This window comes from Rutilus rutilus (genome assembly GCF_951802725.1).
Source record: "Rutilus rutilus genome assembly, chromosome: 13".
NCBI classification, from domain to species: Eukaryota; Metazoa; Chordata; class Actinopteri; order Cypriniformes; family Leuciscidae; genus Rutilus; species Rutilus rutilus.
This window is the reverse complement of record NC_140218.1, coordinates 15,196,117-15,214,197: the sequence shown is the minus strand read 5'-3', so window position 1 is coordinate 15,214,197 and position 18,081 is coordinate 15,196,117. Positions and strand designations below refer to the sequence as shown.

General features: G+C 36.4%; 2 protein-coding genes and 1 long non-coding RNA gene across 4 annotated transcripts in view; 1 reads left to right on the top strand and 2 right to left on the bottom strand.

Annotated features, from left to right (window-relative positions):
• The window catches only part of rapgef3 (Rap guanine nucleotide exchange factor (GEF) 3), a 38,408-nt gene extending 25,319 nt beyond the window's left edge, over positions 1-13,089 (top strand). For both annotated transcript variants that reach the window (XM_084427998.1, XM_084427997.1), the window contains 20 exons: positions 927-1,003; positions 1,136-1,282; positions 1,363-1,475; positions 3,282-3,364; positions 3,655-3,733; positions 3,852-4,002; positions 4,209-4,291; positions 5,817-5,847; positions 7,196-7,274; positions 7,393-7,530; positions 7,691-7,788; positions 8,953-9,078; positions 10,011-10,192; positions 11,206-11,296; positions 11,710-11,760; positions 11,838-11,925; positions 12,011-12,075; positions 12,182-12,236; positions 12,664-12,735; positions 12,826-13,089. In XM_084427998.1, coding sequence (XP_084284124.1) covers positions 927-1,003; positions 1,136-1,282; positions 1,363-1,475; positions 3,282-3,364; positions 3,655-3,733; positions 3,852-4,002; positions 4,209-4,291; positions 5,817-5,847; positions 7,196-7,274; positions 7,393-7,530; positions 7,691-7,788; positions 8,953-9,078; positions 10,011-10,192; positions 11,206-11,296; positions 11,710-11,760; positions 11,838-11,925; positions 12,011-12,075; positions 12,182-12,236; positions 12,664-12,735; positions 12,826-12,944 — 1,928 coding nt within the window. In that variant the 3' untranslated portion in view covers positions 12,945-13,089. The remainder of the gene's footprint in view (positions 1-926; positions 1,004-1,135; positions 1,283-1,362; positions 1,476-3,281; positions 3,365-3,654; positions 3,734-3,851; positions 4,003-4,208; positions 4,292-5,816; positions 5,848-7,195; positions 7,275-7,392; positions 7,531-7,690; positions 7,789-8,952; positions 9,079-10,010; positions 10,193-11,205; positions 11,297-11,709; positions 11,761-11,837; positions 11,926-12,010; positions 12,076-12,181; positions 12,237-12,663; positions 12,736-12,825) is intronic.
• Positions 2,896-6,614, bottom strand: LOC311302271. Its single transcript, XR_014629553.1, has 3 exons — positions 4,494-6,614; positions 4,156-4,317; positions 2,896-4,041 (listed from the first exon to the last, which is right to left on the bottom strand). It is a non-coding gene; the product is annotated as an uncharacterized lncRNA (long non-coding RNA).
• A 650-nt stretch (positions 13,090-13,739) lies between the features above and the next one.
• The window catches only part of itga5 (integrin, alpha 5 (fibronectin receptor, alpha polypeptide)), a 54,244-nt gene continuing 49,902 nt past the window's right edge, over positions 13,740-18,081 (bottom strand). The window contains exons 29-30 of the mRNA XM_084427996.1: positions 17,934-18,056; positions 13,740-16,045 (exon numbers count right to left, since the gene is read on the bottom strand). Coding sequence (XP_084284122.1) covers positions 15,965-16,045; positions 17,934-18,056 — 204 coding nt within the window. The 3' untranslated portion in view covers positions 13,740-15,964. The remainder of the gene's footprint in view (positions 16,046-17,933; positions 18,057-18,081) is intronic.

The window sequence follows — 18,081 nt, the reverse complement described above, 5'->3', positions numbered from 1 at the left end:
ACAAATAAATACAGTAGAATCAAGAGACAAATGAAATAAAGTGTGAGTCTAACAGTAGTATTCATGTAAGAAATACTACAGACATTAAAGTAATCAAATGTGAAATAACACTAGATAGTCTTCATTGAAAAAATTAAATACAGATTAATGCTTACAATTAAAGTTACAAAAGTTATTCAGTCAAGGTAAAAAAAAACCCCATCTCTTCCATGAGCACCTAAACTCATAAAAAAAAAAAAAAAAAAAAAAAAAAAAAACCTTTCCCTTAAAATCCCACTTATCATGCTTATGCTACTCTGAATAATGCATGAACTTCGTATTCTGAACACTTCTTGCGTTGTTGTTGTCTTTTGCCTCTTCATGATGACTCGCTTAATTTAGTCCTGATTTGTAAGTCGCTTTGGATAAAAGCGTCTGCTAAATGACTAAATGTAAATGTAAAAGAGTGACTTTCTCTTTTGTTCTCTGATTAACAGGACAGGCAGCAGCAGGATTATTAGGCTGCTGTCACTTTAAGAGCTTAAGCACAGATCCAATATAATGTTACACAGAACATGCGTTTTCTTTCTCTACTACGCTACAAACCGACTGTATTTACCTGAATACTCGGCAAGAAGGGCATTTTGACATAATTAATGTATTTAACCGTTTAAGCGCATTAAGCCATGATAAAGAAGTCAATTTGATACTCGTGAGCTGTTTGAGAGGCAGCTGTATGTGAGCGCCACTAAAATAGTTAATTGGTGCACGTGCTTTTGGTGTGAGCACGGAACCTGCGGGAATTATTTAATCGGAGCGAATGAGACGAGTGACGGTGCGTCATTTCTATGGAATGAACTGAAAACGCTCGCTCTGCTCTGCTGCAATTTTGGATAATATTGTGTTTATTATAAGAATACAATGTAATGTGTTTGTGTTTATGTCAGTGTTCAGTCAGGGGGACAAAGGGACTTCCTGGTACATCATCTGGAGAGGCTCTGTTAATGTCATCACACACGGCAAGGTAGAACCGTTTAACTTCAGCTTAGTGACCTTAAGAAGTCACTGAGTTTAAATATAGATACTTACATTGTTTGAAGGTTATTCATACTGTTCCTCTTAAGGAAAGATGATCTTGTGTATGCGTGTCACACAGGGCTTGGTGACCACGCTCCATGAGGGAGACGACTTTGGGCAGTTGGCCTTGGTGAACGACGCCCCTCGTTCTGCCACTATCATCCTAAGAGAGGACAACTGCCACTTCCTGCGGGTGGACAAGCAGGACTTTATACGTATACTTAAGGTAGGTTTTGTGTGCATAGCCTAGCATCTGCATGTGCGGATGTGTATCTGTGGTAATCTATAACCTGAATGTAACTGCAGGATGTCGAGGCCAACACCGTCCGCCTGGAGGAACATGGTAAAGTGGTTCTGGTCCTTGAGAAGAGCTCGGCACAGGAGTCCACCTATCAGGGAGGATCAGCAAGCAGCAACAAGTAAATAATTCTGTCAAATTATGTACTAAATTGCACATCTCAATGATTTAATTGAAGCCAAAGTGTGTAATTTCTGCACCAAATTTAATTTAAAGGTATAGTGGAGGATTTTCCCGAATTTTAGAAAAGAACCGCCCTCTCCACTTTTTGAAAAAATGCACATGCGCAACACTCTACCTGCTCCCGAGAGGGAACGCCTATTAAACGTGTGCACGAGAGAGCATGCACGAGCCTAGTTCTCCTCGTGCACGCTCTGTTTACAAGTTGCTGTCGGTGCGCGACTTGTGCCAGGGCTAGCATCGCTAATCATAGCTTACATTAACTTTTACTAGCAGTGATTTTAAATGGATTTCTCCAAATAGCATGCCAAACTTTACCTGTCGAGTAGAAACTTCGCGACTGAGGCATCAGTGGGAAGCCCAACCTGTGCTTTTAGCGCACGCCAGCGTCCCAAAAACACTCTGGTCTTGTTTCTTCCTTCAGAGGCCTTTCTCTTCTTGTCATACAATTCGTAGACACTTTTTCTCTTGCGACCCTCAGACATTTTGAAAAAACCCGGTGAGAACGGCGAGCTTCAATGAATGGCTGAAACCGTAGCTCACCACCATAGACAGAGTATATAAACGGCTCACCACACACATACACCTGAAAGTGCGCATGCGCAGAAAGAGAAAACTACCTAGGGACGAGCACGTACGACGGCCTTACGTAAACATATCATCAGAATGATTGACAACTAGGAGGACCAATAGTCTTGAAAAGAAAATCCTCCACTATACCTTTAATGTAAAAACTATTTGAGCATAAAAAATTATACATTTAATTTTTAATTCTTATTATTACAGCATACACTACCATTCAAAAGTTTGGTGTCTGTATGATTTTTTTAAATGTTTTTCAACTTTAAGAAGGCTCTTATGCTCACCAAGGCTGCACTGATTTGATCAAAATACAGTAAAAATTTATATTTTTTTAATATTCATTTTAAACTAGTTTTAAAAATGTCATTTATTCCTGTGATGGCAAAGCTGTCACATGATCCTTCAGAAATCATTCTAATATGCTGATTTGCTGTTCAAGAAATATTTCTTATTATTATCATTATCAATATCAATGTTAAAAACAGATGTGCTGATTAATATTTTTGTTTCAGGATTTTTTGATGAATAAAGTCCAAAAGAACAGCATTTATTAGAAATATATCTATTGTAACATTATACGTGTCTTTACTGTCACTTTTGGTCATTTTAATGCAATTTCTTTTTTTTTCTTTTTTTTTTATCTTACTGACCCCAAACTTTTTAACGATAGTTCATAAAACTGTGTGTCCATGTTTTAGCCCAAGGCCTCTGGCCCTTTCAACTTAAAAAAATAACAGATTTTAGCTCGCATAGATGATTTAATAAAAACAATTACTTACTAATTTGAACTGCATTTATTTCATTTATGATAATATCTACTCACAGCAATAAGCCCATTTTAGCATGCATGTAAGTAAATTAAATCAGCCAATTCAAATGCATCTTCATAAACCATTCATATAAAATCAGCAAGTGAAACGAGCCCTGAATAATAAATATCCAGATTAGGTAAAGCAGTTCATTTTTAAAAAACGTCTGCAGTGAAAGTGCAACCACTGTAGGTGATTCATGCAAATACTTCACCTACAGAAGTGCTATTGTACAATGAAATGCTAGCTAAATCATTAGTCATGACTATTATTTGATTTCAAGTGCATTAAACCAATTATGAATGATGGAAATGGAGGACACCTAATTATCGATTTGAATTATCCACCTCTCGCAGGTACACAGTAATGTCAGGAACGCCAGAGAAGATCCTAGAACACATGCTGGAGACGATTAAACTGGAAAGCAGTGATTTTATAGGTATGGCAGATCCATGGTTTGTAACTTGTGTAACATTTAAGCTAAACTTAACAAAAAATACTTTAGAAATCTAGTATTTGTTTGTTTGAGTTCAGTTATGTACCCCAGGCGCATTGCAGAAGAACGGACTGAGGGAGAGACCAAAACATTCCTGTTCATTTGGTGTTTACGCATCCATTTAAAACCAGCAGTCAGATGATTCAGAATGTTCTGGGTTTCTCAGGACAGCTCTGCCAAGTAAACAAATCCTTGTTAATGAAGTTTATGAGTCTCTTTTGTGCTTCTTACAGATCCCAGTGTAAGTGACTTCCTCCTAACACATCCAGTCTTCATGCCCTACAGTCAGCTCTGTGCGGCCCTCCAGCATCAATATCCTTCTACTACAGGAAACACTGATAATCTGCTGCATTTTGATATTTCTGTGTTGTTATTGTTATATTTATTATCATTTTTTGGTCAAATTTCACTCCTTAACCTGCATTTGCACCTACCAAGCGGAGCCATCAGAAGGCTCAGACCTGGAGAAGGCAGCGTATGCTCTCAACACCAAGCAAAAGGTTGTGAAACTGGTGGGTCAGTGGGTGGCTCTGTATGGTTTCTTACTGAGGGACAATCCTGTGGCCTTTGAATTCCTAGAGGTAAAAATGGGTTAAATGCTGTAGTACCATTTTTCATGTCTTTTACGTTTCACAAGTTTAGATTTTGATAGCACGGTACATTCCCTTCATTAAACATTTTTTGCCTCTGAAATGGCTTTTCTGGTAACATAATGCTGGAAAAATATTAATCACTCAAAATGTTGATCCTGAAGTGAAATAGCTCCATCTATATGACTTTATGATAGAAATTCAGGGAGGGGGTGATGGCTGACTCAAGACTTTCCAGCATGCTCAAAGAACAGCTGAGGGACAGAAGGAAGACAAAAATGTAAGTAAAACATTTGCCAATGTCGCCTACATTTGTACACCTGCACATATACAGTTCTGTCATGAAATTCTAGATGGTGCAGGCTGCTTGCAATCACGTCAGTCTCTATAGGGCACAGCTGTATCAGTAGCCATCCTTCTCCTGCTCAACCTTCAAATACTTAGGCTGCGTTTACACTGGCACAAAAAATCCGATCTTTTACTCACATCTGACACAGATCGGAATTTGTTGCACACGTGTAAACACAGAAATCCGCAATCCGCATCTGATCTGAGCCACTTCCTAATGTGGTTTTAAATCAGATACATATCCGATATCTATACATCCGACCTACGTCTAAACACGCATATCCAATTCCCCTTTGAATTCCAATTCCACAAGGCGAGGACGACACGTTTATTCACAAAGAAAAGAAATTGCGCGAACGCAGAAACATTCAGGAGCTGGTTTTCCACCTCTGCCTGTGACTTAAAATAAAACAGCTTCACTACTGAAATAAAACAGCTTCACTACTGAAATAAAACAGCTTCACTACTGAAAGCTACATTAGATTTCTCAGCAATGACCAACAAGCTTCACTATTACTGTAGGTTTCTCTCTTGCTCTCTGGTTAATTCATTCGAATCCCTAAAAAAAAAAATGTACAGGGCTACTTTATTTCACTTCAGAATTCTGAGCTGTAGATAAATTACAATTATTTGGTTTTTATTGACTATATATCTGTTAAACGTCAGATTTTGCGCTGCATTCATGAGTCATGACAGCTGTTATCTTGTCCATGCTGGAAAATAATCATGACCACCCGACATGAATTATATAAATAATTTTAATTTCACGGCCATTCAAAACCAGGAATGTAACTCTGCGGAGAGTAAAACGATCACCGAAAATCAAATTGGGTGGGAATTAATGTAAACACAGCTATCGGATACAAGTCCTGTCTAAAGTGAGTGTAAACAGGCGGGCCAAAAATCAGATATGGTCAAAAGATCGGATCAGTGCATTAAGACTTGCAGTGTAAATGCAGCCTTGGTGAGCATTTGCTGTAGCAGTGCAGCACGCTTTCAGAAACCCTCCACCTTCCTCAGCTCCACCTGTATATACTGTGGGTAATTCATGTTTGCTATTTTGTACAGCATCAGCGTCTCTTACTTGCTCACAGTGGTGTGTCATGTATGTATTGCAAGTAGCAAGTCCCGTATCACCAGCAGCAGCAGATCTTTTCCGCCAAGACCAAACATATCAACATTGTCATATCCATTACCATGCCAAACACTTCTAGAGTTGTCATGACAGAAATACATTTAGTCAAAATGACCACAATCAGGTCTCTTACATTATGATTTGACCTCTGACAGACGATTATGGTTCGACTGTTTGAAGTTGATGTCATCAAATAATAAAATAAATACCATACTTAATCTTTATTTGACCTGCTTTTTTAAAGTCCACACCTTCTACTGTATGTCATCAAACCTCTACTTAATCCTACATTTATAGCTACTCCCTTTTATACTCCTTACAGAACCGAGAATGGATGTCACACTCTGACGAAGGTAAGAGGCACTGGTTTCTTAGTCTAATGTGAAACTTGCAGCAATAAGAGACCAACCAATAAATCCTACTTACTTTATGACACAGCATAATAAACAGACTCTCCAGTGGAAAAGTCAACATCTCTGTGGCCAGAGGTCTTTAGACAAATTCAGAGAACTAAACAAAAGTAAATCCCTTTCTGACAGAGCATTGAATTGTACACTAAAAGTAGGTCAGCTGTATCCATGGTCACATAAAACCCAGCCATCCGTTATATAGTTTGCACTGTATTTGGGAACAGGTGTTTAAATAACAATTACATAGGCCTATATGTACAACAATACATATAGTGCAACTCTGTTTCCTGCACTGCTTTTCCCCACTGCTTACACTTTTAAAAAACAGCATTAAGAAAAATAAAATCGCATATGATATTACCTTTGTTGTGAATGTGAGTTGCAATGTTATGCAAAGGAAAGCACTTAAAATTTTGAAGTTTAAGTAAGCTGAACTTAAGCATTTTAATTGCTCTTAACATGAAATATTTGAGTAAGCTAATTCATTCATTCATTCATTCATTCATTCATTTAACTTAAAATTATATAATCTCAACTTATTTTTAGTAGAGGAAACTTGGCTATGTTTAACTAGCTAATTCAGTAAATGCTAAAATCCCAGCCCAGTTTCAGTTAACTTTAAGTTTGTCTAAATTAAAATAAACAAGTTCATAATACTCAAAACAATTAAACAATTCAGATTACTTGAAATGTGTCAGTTTTGTGAACTCAAAAAAAAAAAGTTCTCATAAATGTTAATTTGTTTAAACTAATTTGTTTAATTTAAGTTTACCCTACTAAAACCTAGCGTTGAGCGTTAGGGTTTACAGCATTTTTTGTTTCTGAACAAATAAGTACTTTGGAAAAAAATCTCTTTTGAGCGAATTATTGATTAAATCACTTACTTGTTCCGTTGCTAAATGAATCATCGTTTTTAAACACATCAGTTTCATCATTAAGGCTTACTTGCCACCACCTGTGTGATGTGGTATTGTGTTTATATATAGTGTGTGTATGTAAAACAATTCTGTAGGAAACACTGTAGAGCAATACTGTGAAACATACTAGTAGGAACTAGTAGGAAGGCATCCTAGCAAATAGTTTTAAAATGCCATATTGACCATCCTTCACTGATACCTGATCTTGTGTCTGATTCCTCACATTCTTGGAATAAGAACCGCACTTATTTTCTCAGGCACCTTAAATCCATCATACCCGAGATCATCAATGCTGTCCATGTACTTCAGACACACAGTCTTTCTACACATGTTGAAAACTCTTAATATCCAATATCATCATCTGTTTGTTTCAGCTAAACCAAAAGTTTGATTGGTTTTCTGCTTACGAGGAGCCAGTGGGAAAATTAAGGTCGATTAAAGCTCAAGATAAAGGTTTGTAAAAGTACAAACCCATGATACAAATAAAATAAGGATAATATCCATGTGAAATTGCTCGCATTAATCAAAAGGGAATTTACCTAATGAAATTTGTCCAATTGTCCGTTTGCAGTCTTGTATGAGATCTTTAAACCGAATCATCAGGCTGTCACTGTGATGCTGCCAGTCGATGCTTCAGTGAATGACATCTTGACTACATTAGTGGATCCTGAGAGAAACTATGTGCTGGTCAAGATGAATTCCTCGGGAGGTAAGCTATGAGATTCAGATGATTTGGCTTCAGAGTTTCCTCTGACCGTGCCAGAACTGTTACAGTTTCAGATTGAAGTCAATATTAGTTTTTGTCCTACCTACTGTAGGAGATCCGAATTTTCATGTGATCAAAGTTTCTTCTGCTTTGCTTCTTGCAGACAGAGTCCAGCTCAAGCTGGAGACCACGGCAGTGTCTGCCTCTTTAGGAGTGAACGAGAGGCTTTTCCTGTGCTCTGCCAGCCAAGTGGAACAACTGGTGAGAGATGCCAGCAGAAGTATTGCTGACTCACAGTAAAAAATCCTCACTCTAGTCATACAAGTCAGCTGTAAATATATATAAACTGTGACAAATGTATTGTTCTGTACATTTACATAGTTTGAAACTTTGCAAAACTAGTTTTTTTTTCAAGATTTAAATAATTAGTTCATCCAAAATAACTTTTTTTTCATGTAATATTTGTTTATTATATGCAATTATAATGAGTGGGGACTAAAACTTTTAAAATCGGTATGAAACGCAAGTTGTGATAGTCTTTTATTCTCTATTGTGGCATATATCCAAGTGAAACTGCTTCGTAAACAAGAAAAAATGTAGGGCGGGACTTGATTTGGTCCACCGGGAATTGATAAAATAGTTGGATTGTTGTGATTTGCTATTGGTCGATCTCATGTCACGGTCTCGCTCTCACGCCAGTAAACCTCATCAGAGAAGAGATGTTGCTGCAATAGGGAGGGGAAGTTATTTTGATTTAAAGATTATGAGGGCACATGAATAAAAAAACAAACACAATTATGTTGCTCAGATAAATCTTTACTTGACTTCAAGCTTCAAAAATGACACAAAAGCACCATAAAAATATTATAAAAGTGGTCTATACTCCATACCATAATATATTGACTTCTAAAAATAGTGTTCCATTAAGTAATTTTTCCATAATAATGTAATGTCTTAAAATTATGGGGGGGGGGGGGGGGGGTGCTTTTCTCAGCTAATGTTGATTTATGCAATTTGACTTGATTAATTCATCAATATATTATGTAATTACTGAACAAGACAAAATTCTAAAATACAAATTTCAGTTTTAGATTTTTAAAGTTCCAAAATGTGAAATGTTGGTGTGTGTGTGTATGTGGCCTAGTAAACCCTACATTATGGGGACAATATGTCCCCACAGAGATGGCAATATCCAAAATCCTTGTCCTTGTGAGGACATTTTTTGGTTCCCATTGAGGAAAACAGCTTATAAATCATACTAAGTGATAAAAGTGCAGAAAGTTTTCTGTGATGGGTAGGTTAAGTGTAAGGGGATAGAATATACAGTTTGTACAGTATAAAAATCATTAGGTCTATGGAAAGTCCCCATAAAACATGAAAACACAACATAAGTGTGTGTGTTTGTGTGTGTTTTACCCCTGACAGACCCCCGTGAGCGAGCAGCTGGTGCCAGAGAAGAGCACCATGGACACTCTGGAGCAGATGTGCTCCAAGGACATGGCCAGTCAGCACACCAGCTACGACTGGGAGCTCTTCATGGCCATGCATGAGGTAACAACCAAACCAACACACAAATTCGTCACTGGCACAACAAAATTCATTACATTCTTTCATGGCAGTTACCAGATAAAGAAGGAACATTGAACAACATGACTAAATACTAATACTAAAATCTAATCAGCAGCATTGCTAATCACAGTTAGAGCATCACATCAGTGTGATACTTATATGACATAATGCTGTAAAAATCAGTGTGTACTTGGCATCTTACACAGACACAAATGTCCACGGTATCTGTTTGAGAATCAAACATGTCAGAGAGAACGAGTCATTGAAACATTTTACAGCCGAGCCGTCTGAATCACACGCCTGACTTGCACCTGCTGGGTAAACAAATATCTCACGTCTGCATAAGTGCATATCAGATGAATGCAAGAAGGAAGTGAAGTGTCATTTCAATGACTACTTGTTTTACATTCAGAACAATCAAAAACATACAAAGTTCACCTGAAACAAGTACAGAGCAGATAAAAGCAACTCTCATCTTGTAGAGTTATACTAATAGTTTATTTAAAGAACAAATAGTTTATGAATGGGAAAAAAAGACTGAATAAATATATATATATATATATATATATATATATATATATATATATATATATATATATACTATATATATATATATATTCGTAATATATTTACATATGATATTATAAAACTAGGCACAACGCAAAGTGGAAAAATTGGTTGGAACATTAATAAAAAGTCAATTAAAAAGTTATCAATTAAATGAAAATATATATTTTTATACATTTTAATAATATGAATAAACAGTGGTTGCCAAGCAAAGTCTCAACTTGCCACATAGAAATATAGAATATGTTTATCGACATGCTATGTACTATAAAATAATGTACTGTAAAATAATTAAATTGGACATTTTAAATAAGGGTTGATAGTAAAGATAGTTTGCTGTACTACAGGTGGAGCTGGTCTACTACGTTTTCGGCCGGGAAAAGTTCCCAGGAGCCACTACGGCTAACCTTGAGCGGTTTGTCCGTCGCTTCAACGAGGTTCAGTACTGGGTGGTGACTGAGCTGTGTCTCTGTGAGGACCTGCTCAAGAGAGCCATACTACTGAAGAAGTTCATCAAGATGGCTGTTGTGTGAGTACAAAAGACGGTCAGCTGCCATACAGTACAGCATGCACACTAGTGGAGGATATTCCACATCTGTCAGTGGTTTAATCATTAATGCCATTACAATAGTCTCTCTTTACGTCATAGTCATAATATTGCATAAGTTCAGCTTCACGACATCAATTTGACTCACTGTATCCACTGTATCCATTAAACAAACTTTTTTTGTTCATTTTGTGTTTTGCAGCTCTACCGCTAAAGCACTTGTAGAAGAGAATGTACAAATTACACCAATATATGTTAGTAATAAATGCTACAAAAAAAAGTTGTATACAATATGCTGCTATTTACCTTTTATTTATTTTTGTATTTTTTTTACAACAATTGGTTATGTTCAAAAGCCTAAAAAATGACTCCAAATTCTGAATACATTATATTTATTTGTAAAAACAAAAAAAACAAAAAACTAGTGTTAAAGTCAGCATGAAACTGAAGTTGCAATAGACTTTCCTTCCATATTGTTATGAATATCTGAGAATATTCTGCTTCTAGAACAAGGAAAAAAAAAATGTAGGGCTGGACTTGATTTGATGGTTGTGGTTTGCTATTTTCTCTGATGTCATGTGAGTGACAGATGCCCCCCCCCCCACCCCCCCCCCCCCCCACCCCCCCCCTCACGCCAGTAAACGCGAAGAGAAGATATGATGATGATGCAAGAGGGAGGGGAAGTTATTTTGATTAGATTATGAGGGTGCATAAGTAAATAAAAATAATGATGTGTGTTGTGTGCACAGATGAATCATTAATAATTAATACTCCATTTTAAGGTGACTTTAATTCATGTAAAATCATGACCATTTTTATAGTGCATGTCCATTTGTGACTACTAGGGGTAGCCAAAACATTCGACTGTTCCAGCCGGTCACATGACTTATTCACAAATAACGAGTTTTGTAATATCATACCACCAATAATTTACAGTGAAACAAACACATTTGAGGGATTATGAGCTCATGGGCATCTGATTTGATCTATTTCAGTTTAAAAGAGCAGAAGAACCTGAACTCATTTTTTGCAGTGATGTTCGGCCTCAGTAACAGTGCAGTACAGCGGCTCAATAAGACATGGGAGGTAAGGACAAGTATGTTCTCATAGTCTAGATAAATAATCTTTTGTTGTTTTATTTCTGTGTAAAATACCAGCATAAAAAATAAATTCATCACTAACACATATCATTTAAAAGACTTTGCATTCACAAATGTAACTATACTATATGTTTGTCCAACTTTATCCACATACATACAGTGTACTCGCTTACGCCAATATAGCAAATCTCAACTTGATTGTATCGTTGCAAAATGTAAACTATATAATCAACCAGCTCTAATCTGCTAAATGTGGCTAGAAGATATACATGAAGATGTTATGAGCATTAACATCACGATTTTCCGTAAAGCTGCTTTGAAACAGTGTAGTGTGAAAAGATCTATGCAAATCAATGACTTGACTTAAAATATTGCTGTTTATTTTATCTTAATGATCAGAGACTCCCAAACAAAACCAAGAGGGTCTACTGTGCATATGAAAGACTGATGGTAAGAGCAAATGTTTACATGGTTTTGTCAAGATATGTCTATGTACTATTTGAAAAGTAATCATCTATGTGTTGTAGGATCCATCTCGTAACCACAGGGCCTACAGGCTGGCTGTAGCCAAACTCAGCCCTCCATACATTCCCTTCATGCCTCTGCTGCTTAAAGGTACTGAATCTCATTCACATTACTTACTATGTATGTCATGGCTATTTGGTGGATAGCAGTCAATTTAATCTACCTCCCTGGACAGATATGACGTTTATCCATGAGGGAAACCAGAACTACACTGATAAACTGGTCAATTTTGAGAAAATGGTGAGTTTGTGGTGAGAGTATTGCATTTAATTGAAATGATGCTGTAAATTTAAACTCCATGCCTTAGAGAAAAACTTGTAACATGTGCTTTCTACCTTATTTTCAGCGCATGATAGCCAGGACATTGAAGATGATTCGAGAGTGCAGAAGCCAGCCTTACGGTACGGCTCCCCCTAGTGGAGTGGATCACAGGACGCCACAGTTTAAAGAGACAGTTCACCTAAAAATGAAAATTTTGTCATAACTTACTCTGCCTCAAGTTGTTCCAAACCTGTACGAGTTTCTTCTGTTGAACACAAAAGAAGATACTTTGAAGAGTGCCGGTAATCAAATAGTTGATTGGAAAAGTCAATGGCTACAGTCAACTGTCTGGTTATTAACATTCTTTAAAATATCTACTTTTGTGTTCAACAGAAGAAAAAAAACTCATACAGGTTTGGAACAACATGAGGGAGAGTAAATGATGACAGAATTTTCATTTTTGGGTGAACTATCCCTTTAACTCCCTCATGTCGTTTAACAAATAATTGTTCTCTGAACTCTGCAACTGCAACTAAGAGATGTTCTGTAATTTTTCTGCTTTTGCAGTGCCTTCATCTCCACAGAAAGGCTTGACCGAGAGAATGTTCTTGGATGCCCAAGCTATACGAATATCAACATGTATGTTGTTAATTTTTCCTCAAAAATGATTTCAAAAACAGAGTGGAATAAATCAGCATTAATTTGATTTCCCCCTCTCATATCTTGTAGATTCAGAGCAGTCCTTGACCCTGCGCAATGCAACCAATGTAAGACTGTACATCCAGAACCTTAAAGTGATCGACAATCAGAAGAAACTAACTCAGCTCTCCAGAACCATAGAGCGCTGACACACCGCAAAGACTGCTTTTCTTCAGTCCATCCTGCTCCATATTGGAGAAAAAATGACTGAGGGAATCCATGATCACTTTATGTGTGGTTAATTGGTGTAAACTATCACACACTTTGTCAAGTCAGTGCTGCGTGGACTGTGATAAGCCGTACATTGGCTGGGAAAATGATGGCATTTCCTTTTGATGCCTCATCAGAAGTGCTCTGATCTGACTGCTGTGACCGTTTGGGCCGTATCTGACACATTATACTGCTGGCATTAACTGTTATTTATTAATATATATATATATATATAGTATGACCATGTTGATTCTGACTACTTCTCTTCGCCACATTCTTTCCAAACTAGCAACACTGGCTTAGGCTGTGTTGTAGATGCATAAAGTGATGTAAAGAAGTTGTTTTAGGGACAAAACCCTGAAAAATGTCTTGTAAATAATCATTATATAGACATTTATATGCGTAATAACTATGGTAACCGTATTATAACCGTAGAACTATGGTGTAAGCGGAATAATAGACTAAATCACTGGATCATAGAAAATTAATGCACATAAATGCATTGATTTTCAATAAATATGTGGTCTGTCAGCACTCATTCCCTATTAACAGTATTATGAATATTAACCTTTGAATTTCACAGCAAGCAAGCACTGGCAGACAGAATGTACAGATTATCACTAGCTGCTGTATATAAAAGCCAAAAAACACCAAAATACTATGAAGAGAGCACAAACAGTTTTGTAGACATTATATATGAAAATATATATCTTATGCATTTTTTCTAATTTTCTAAGTGTTTATTTTTTTATAAATAAATTATTGAACATTTGTGTTGCTATTTCTTTTTTTGGTTTAAAATATATTGTGCGTTTATGCACCAAGTATTCACTATCAAAACCCACATACAAATTATTTTCCCTATCATGCCAAATCATCAAAAACAATTCAATAAGAAGTTGTAAAAAAAAAAAAAAAAACTGAAAGATTTATTTAAAATGCAAACTGTAAATACAAATAATTACTTGAACATCCCTCTGATTCTCCCCAATATGGGGCGATGAAATACGTCAAATCAGTATCATCTGAAAATTAAAATAATCTCCTCACCAAACATATTTACAACTCAAAAAACACAAACGGGGTTTGGGGCAGTTTTTAAAAAAAATAGAAAACAAAAAAATGAAGACATACCCAGTGTTTCCTCCCGCCTAAAATACAAAAATCTCAAGGCTAAAATCTAACTTTTGGAGGAATAAATAATTTGTACAAAAAGCGATTCAAAAACATAATGAAGGATTCAAGTGGTGTCTGTGTCAGTTTTTGGTTGTGTACCAATTCAAACAACTATATTTGGTTGCTAAAACCTGCATAAATGCAGTTTAGATTTGACAAAAGACTGAAATTTTCACATTTTACCAATAAAATCTAGACCTTTTTGGCAATTAAGTCATGCTTCTGTATCTTCAGACTACAGCATTACACTGTTTTTTAAACATCTGGGCTAATTTCAACCCTCAAACTGGGTGTTGTCTTCAAATAATCCTTATTTCTGAGAACTTAACTAAAATATAGTATAAACATACACGACAAAACAATTTAAAATGGACTTGGAAAAAAAAAAAATACAACAATATTGCACTTCCATACAGATTTCCTACGCATCCCACAGTTCCAGCTGCTTTCCCTTTCTAGGTGGCTCGCTGAAACAGGAGATTCACGATGGGTGATTGCAGTTACTTCCTGTCCGATTCCGCCACTTCAGCACCATGATGTACGGAGGCATTTCTACACTGACTGTGGCGCTCCGCAAAAATCTCTCATACCTCACATCCATACGCGCACAAAATGGACAAAACAAAAAGGTATACAGGTGTATTTCAACATTCAGTCCCTGGATGAGGCCTGCTGCCTTGGAAGAGGTTTGCTTTCAGTTCGTTTTGCACCGACATTTGCGGAAATCTCCGTTCAAGTCCACAGTGGTTCTCCGTTCACCCACGGAAGTTCGGAGGGACGACCCTTCCGCTCTTTGGCCCAAGAGTCTGTTAGAGTAATGGCAAAGCACAGCTCTGCTTCAAGGCATTGGTGAGGTTTCACAGGCTCGGTGCGGATCCAGTTGTGTCCCAGATGACTTTTAAGGCGACGCTGCCACCGAGATAACGGGACAGAAACGGCTGACATTCAGTAGGGAAGAACGGACGCCTTCCGCGATGGATCCTGACGATATTTTCCCGCGGAAATGCGTCACTCGATCACCATCACCTGAGAGTGAAACCAGCTTGGCTTGTTTTCTTTGGAAGATACAGAGGTGACTGAGCTGAAAACATCTCATTCGAAGTGAAAACCCATTCCAATAGAAATCACATGACAAAACATAAAAACATTTAAAATGTCTTCATATAAAAAATAAAAAAAAGAAGAAATAAAAGACAGCAGGTAAATGGAGATGAGGGTTCATTCTCACTTTCAAAACACAATAAATGAACAAAACCTGTATCAGTATCTTTGGTTGATTGTGAAATACTGCATAGACCTTTTTTTTTGGTTTAAACGTGTGTGTGAGTGTGTTTAGTGAAATAACACGCTAAAAATGAAAAATGCTACACTGCAGATTTAAAACTAAGTGAAATTGTTAAAAATTGAAACATACTCGTAATGTTAGTGCAGGTTGTGTCTGTCTTGAGCATTTGCTGCCGGGCAAGGCAAGTGAACCTGAGCTTTGGTTAAGATCAACCCAAACTGTTTGTAAGTGGTTGGCTATAAGTGGTGGTTAAAAATCGAAACCCACATCAAGGAAATTCAATAAGATAAAATAAACTATGTCAACATTCATTTGGCTTTAAGTCCTCAGGGTCTCGTCATCTAGTGCAGTACAGTGAAGATCCAGTGATCTTTCCTCCATGTTCCTCTACTGCAGTCTAGTCTTTGTCTTTGTTAAACAGCAAGTAATCTTCTCTTTGGATGAGCTCTGGTTAAGAACGTTCTTTTGGGACGTGTTCTCCGAATGCTCTTGGGTAGTTTAGGCCTCGGACGCAGCCTGAGGTTTGAGCTGGGCTTTTTCCATGGCGGTGCCGTACGGAGTTCTCTTGAAGAAGCCGAGCTACAGGAATCAAGAAGAGGAGAAAAACAATTATTTACGATTGGCTACATTGAGTGCCGTCAAATCAATTAATCACGATAAATCATGACATAAAATTTGACACACACACACACACACACACACACACACACACACACACACACTAATATGCTATTATACTCCATATAACTCCATGTAAAAAAATTTTTTTTGAACAGGCCTATCTAAAGGGTTAATGGTGCCACCTGGTTATCAACAGTAAAAATTACAAATTGTACCTCTTCCCAACAGGGAAAACCACCAACAATCAAAAATGCATGATTATATGGTGTCATGGCTTTGCAATCAAAAAATGTGGTTATAATGGAAGTCAATGGGGCAAAAACAGCCACGAACAGTAAATGAGGGAGAAAAAGTTCAAATCTGATGCTGCACAAAAACTAACAATGCATCAAAACCAATGTTGTTTCTAATCTTTGACATGTCCAAGACTGTGATAAAAGGTAAAAAAAAAAAAAAATCCAGTCCACAATCACATTTTATATTGGAAATAAGTCATTTTGTGTGGTTTTTTCCCCCCCAAATCAGTGACATAATTTATGAATTTGGCAATTAAAGAGTTAAAATCCAGATTTTTTTAAAAAAACATTTAGTATTTTTGAGCAGGACTGAGGTTGATTAATAGATTTATGCAAAAAAATTTGAAAAAAATATTTATCTGATACATTTTTACAGCAGTTTAAAGTAGTGGCTGTTTTCAGCCACGAACATAACGAAAGGGTAGTGAATATGCCCACAGTGTACTGTTGAGTTTTTGAAAAATTTCAAAGCATTTTCCCAAAATATGTGTAAAAATAAGATTTGTCACCAAAAATCATTCCATTTGCTGAAACACGGAGAAAGTTATGGTCACATTAAGACTCAAAAATACCCCATAGTGGATGAAAACATCCCCAACAGCACATAAGGGTTAAATTATATTCCTATTGCGAAAAATAAGAAATAATTTATGACTAGTTACTAGCTGGCCCAACAAAGCAGCATTTTTATATATATAATTGAGATACTATTGTAGTTTTTATTAATATTTTGAATCCGGTTTTATTTTTATATTTTCCATTTTCATTTAATTTTAGATAGATTTTGTTGTGTTTTTTTGTCATTTTTAATAGTTTTTGTTTTTTGAAATGTCTATATAGTTTTACATTTTATTTTATTTCAGTTAACGCGTTTACTTTATTTCAAGTAAGTAAAGTTTATTTTCAGTTTTAGTTATCTAACCCTGCAAAGAAGGATAAGAAGTTTTTCACATTTATTTACAAATTAGTCCTACTATAACTGATAAGAATTTGTTTATGCTTAGTTATAATAGTCTAAGAATAAGATTTACGATTAGTTACAAAATAGCCCGACTACAATAGATTAGTTTACAAGCTAGTTTAGCTATGGTTGACACAATTTAGTTTATGGTTAGCCACAAGTTAGTTCCATTATGAAAGATAGGGATTTATTTACAATTAGTCAATTCGACTGTGAAGAATAGGTTCACGGTTAGTTAAAAGATAGTCTGACTAAGAATAAGATTTACGTTATGATTAGTTACAAGTGTTTCTTAATGTACTGTATAGGATAATATTTAACTTATAATTAGTGACTAACTTGCCTAACTACAAAGATTAAGATTTGTTCATGATTGTCAACTAGTCTGGCAACAATTATTTTACAGTTAGTAACAATCTACTTCTAGGATGAAGGATAAGATTTATTTTAGAATTAGCAACAAGTTAGTGCCTAAAAATACGTTTGAAAATGACTTTACTATTGGTTGCAAACCTGTCTGACTGCAAAGGAAAATCATTTGTTTATGATTAGCCATCTTGAACTAGAAATCAAAATGGCAGACACTGACCTTGTAGAGGACGTAGATCAGCAGTGCGAGCAGCAGAAGGCCGGCTAGAATAGCCAGAATGATGATCCACAGAGGAACGGCGTATGTACTGTCTGGCTTATTCCAGACCACAGGAGTCACCAACTAGTTAACAGAGAAAAGATGACCA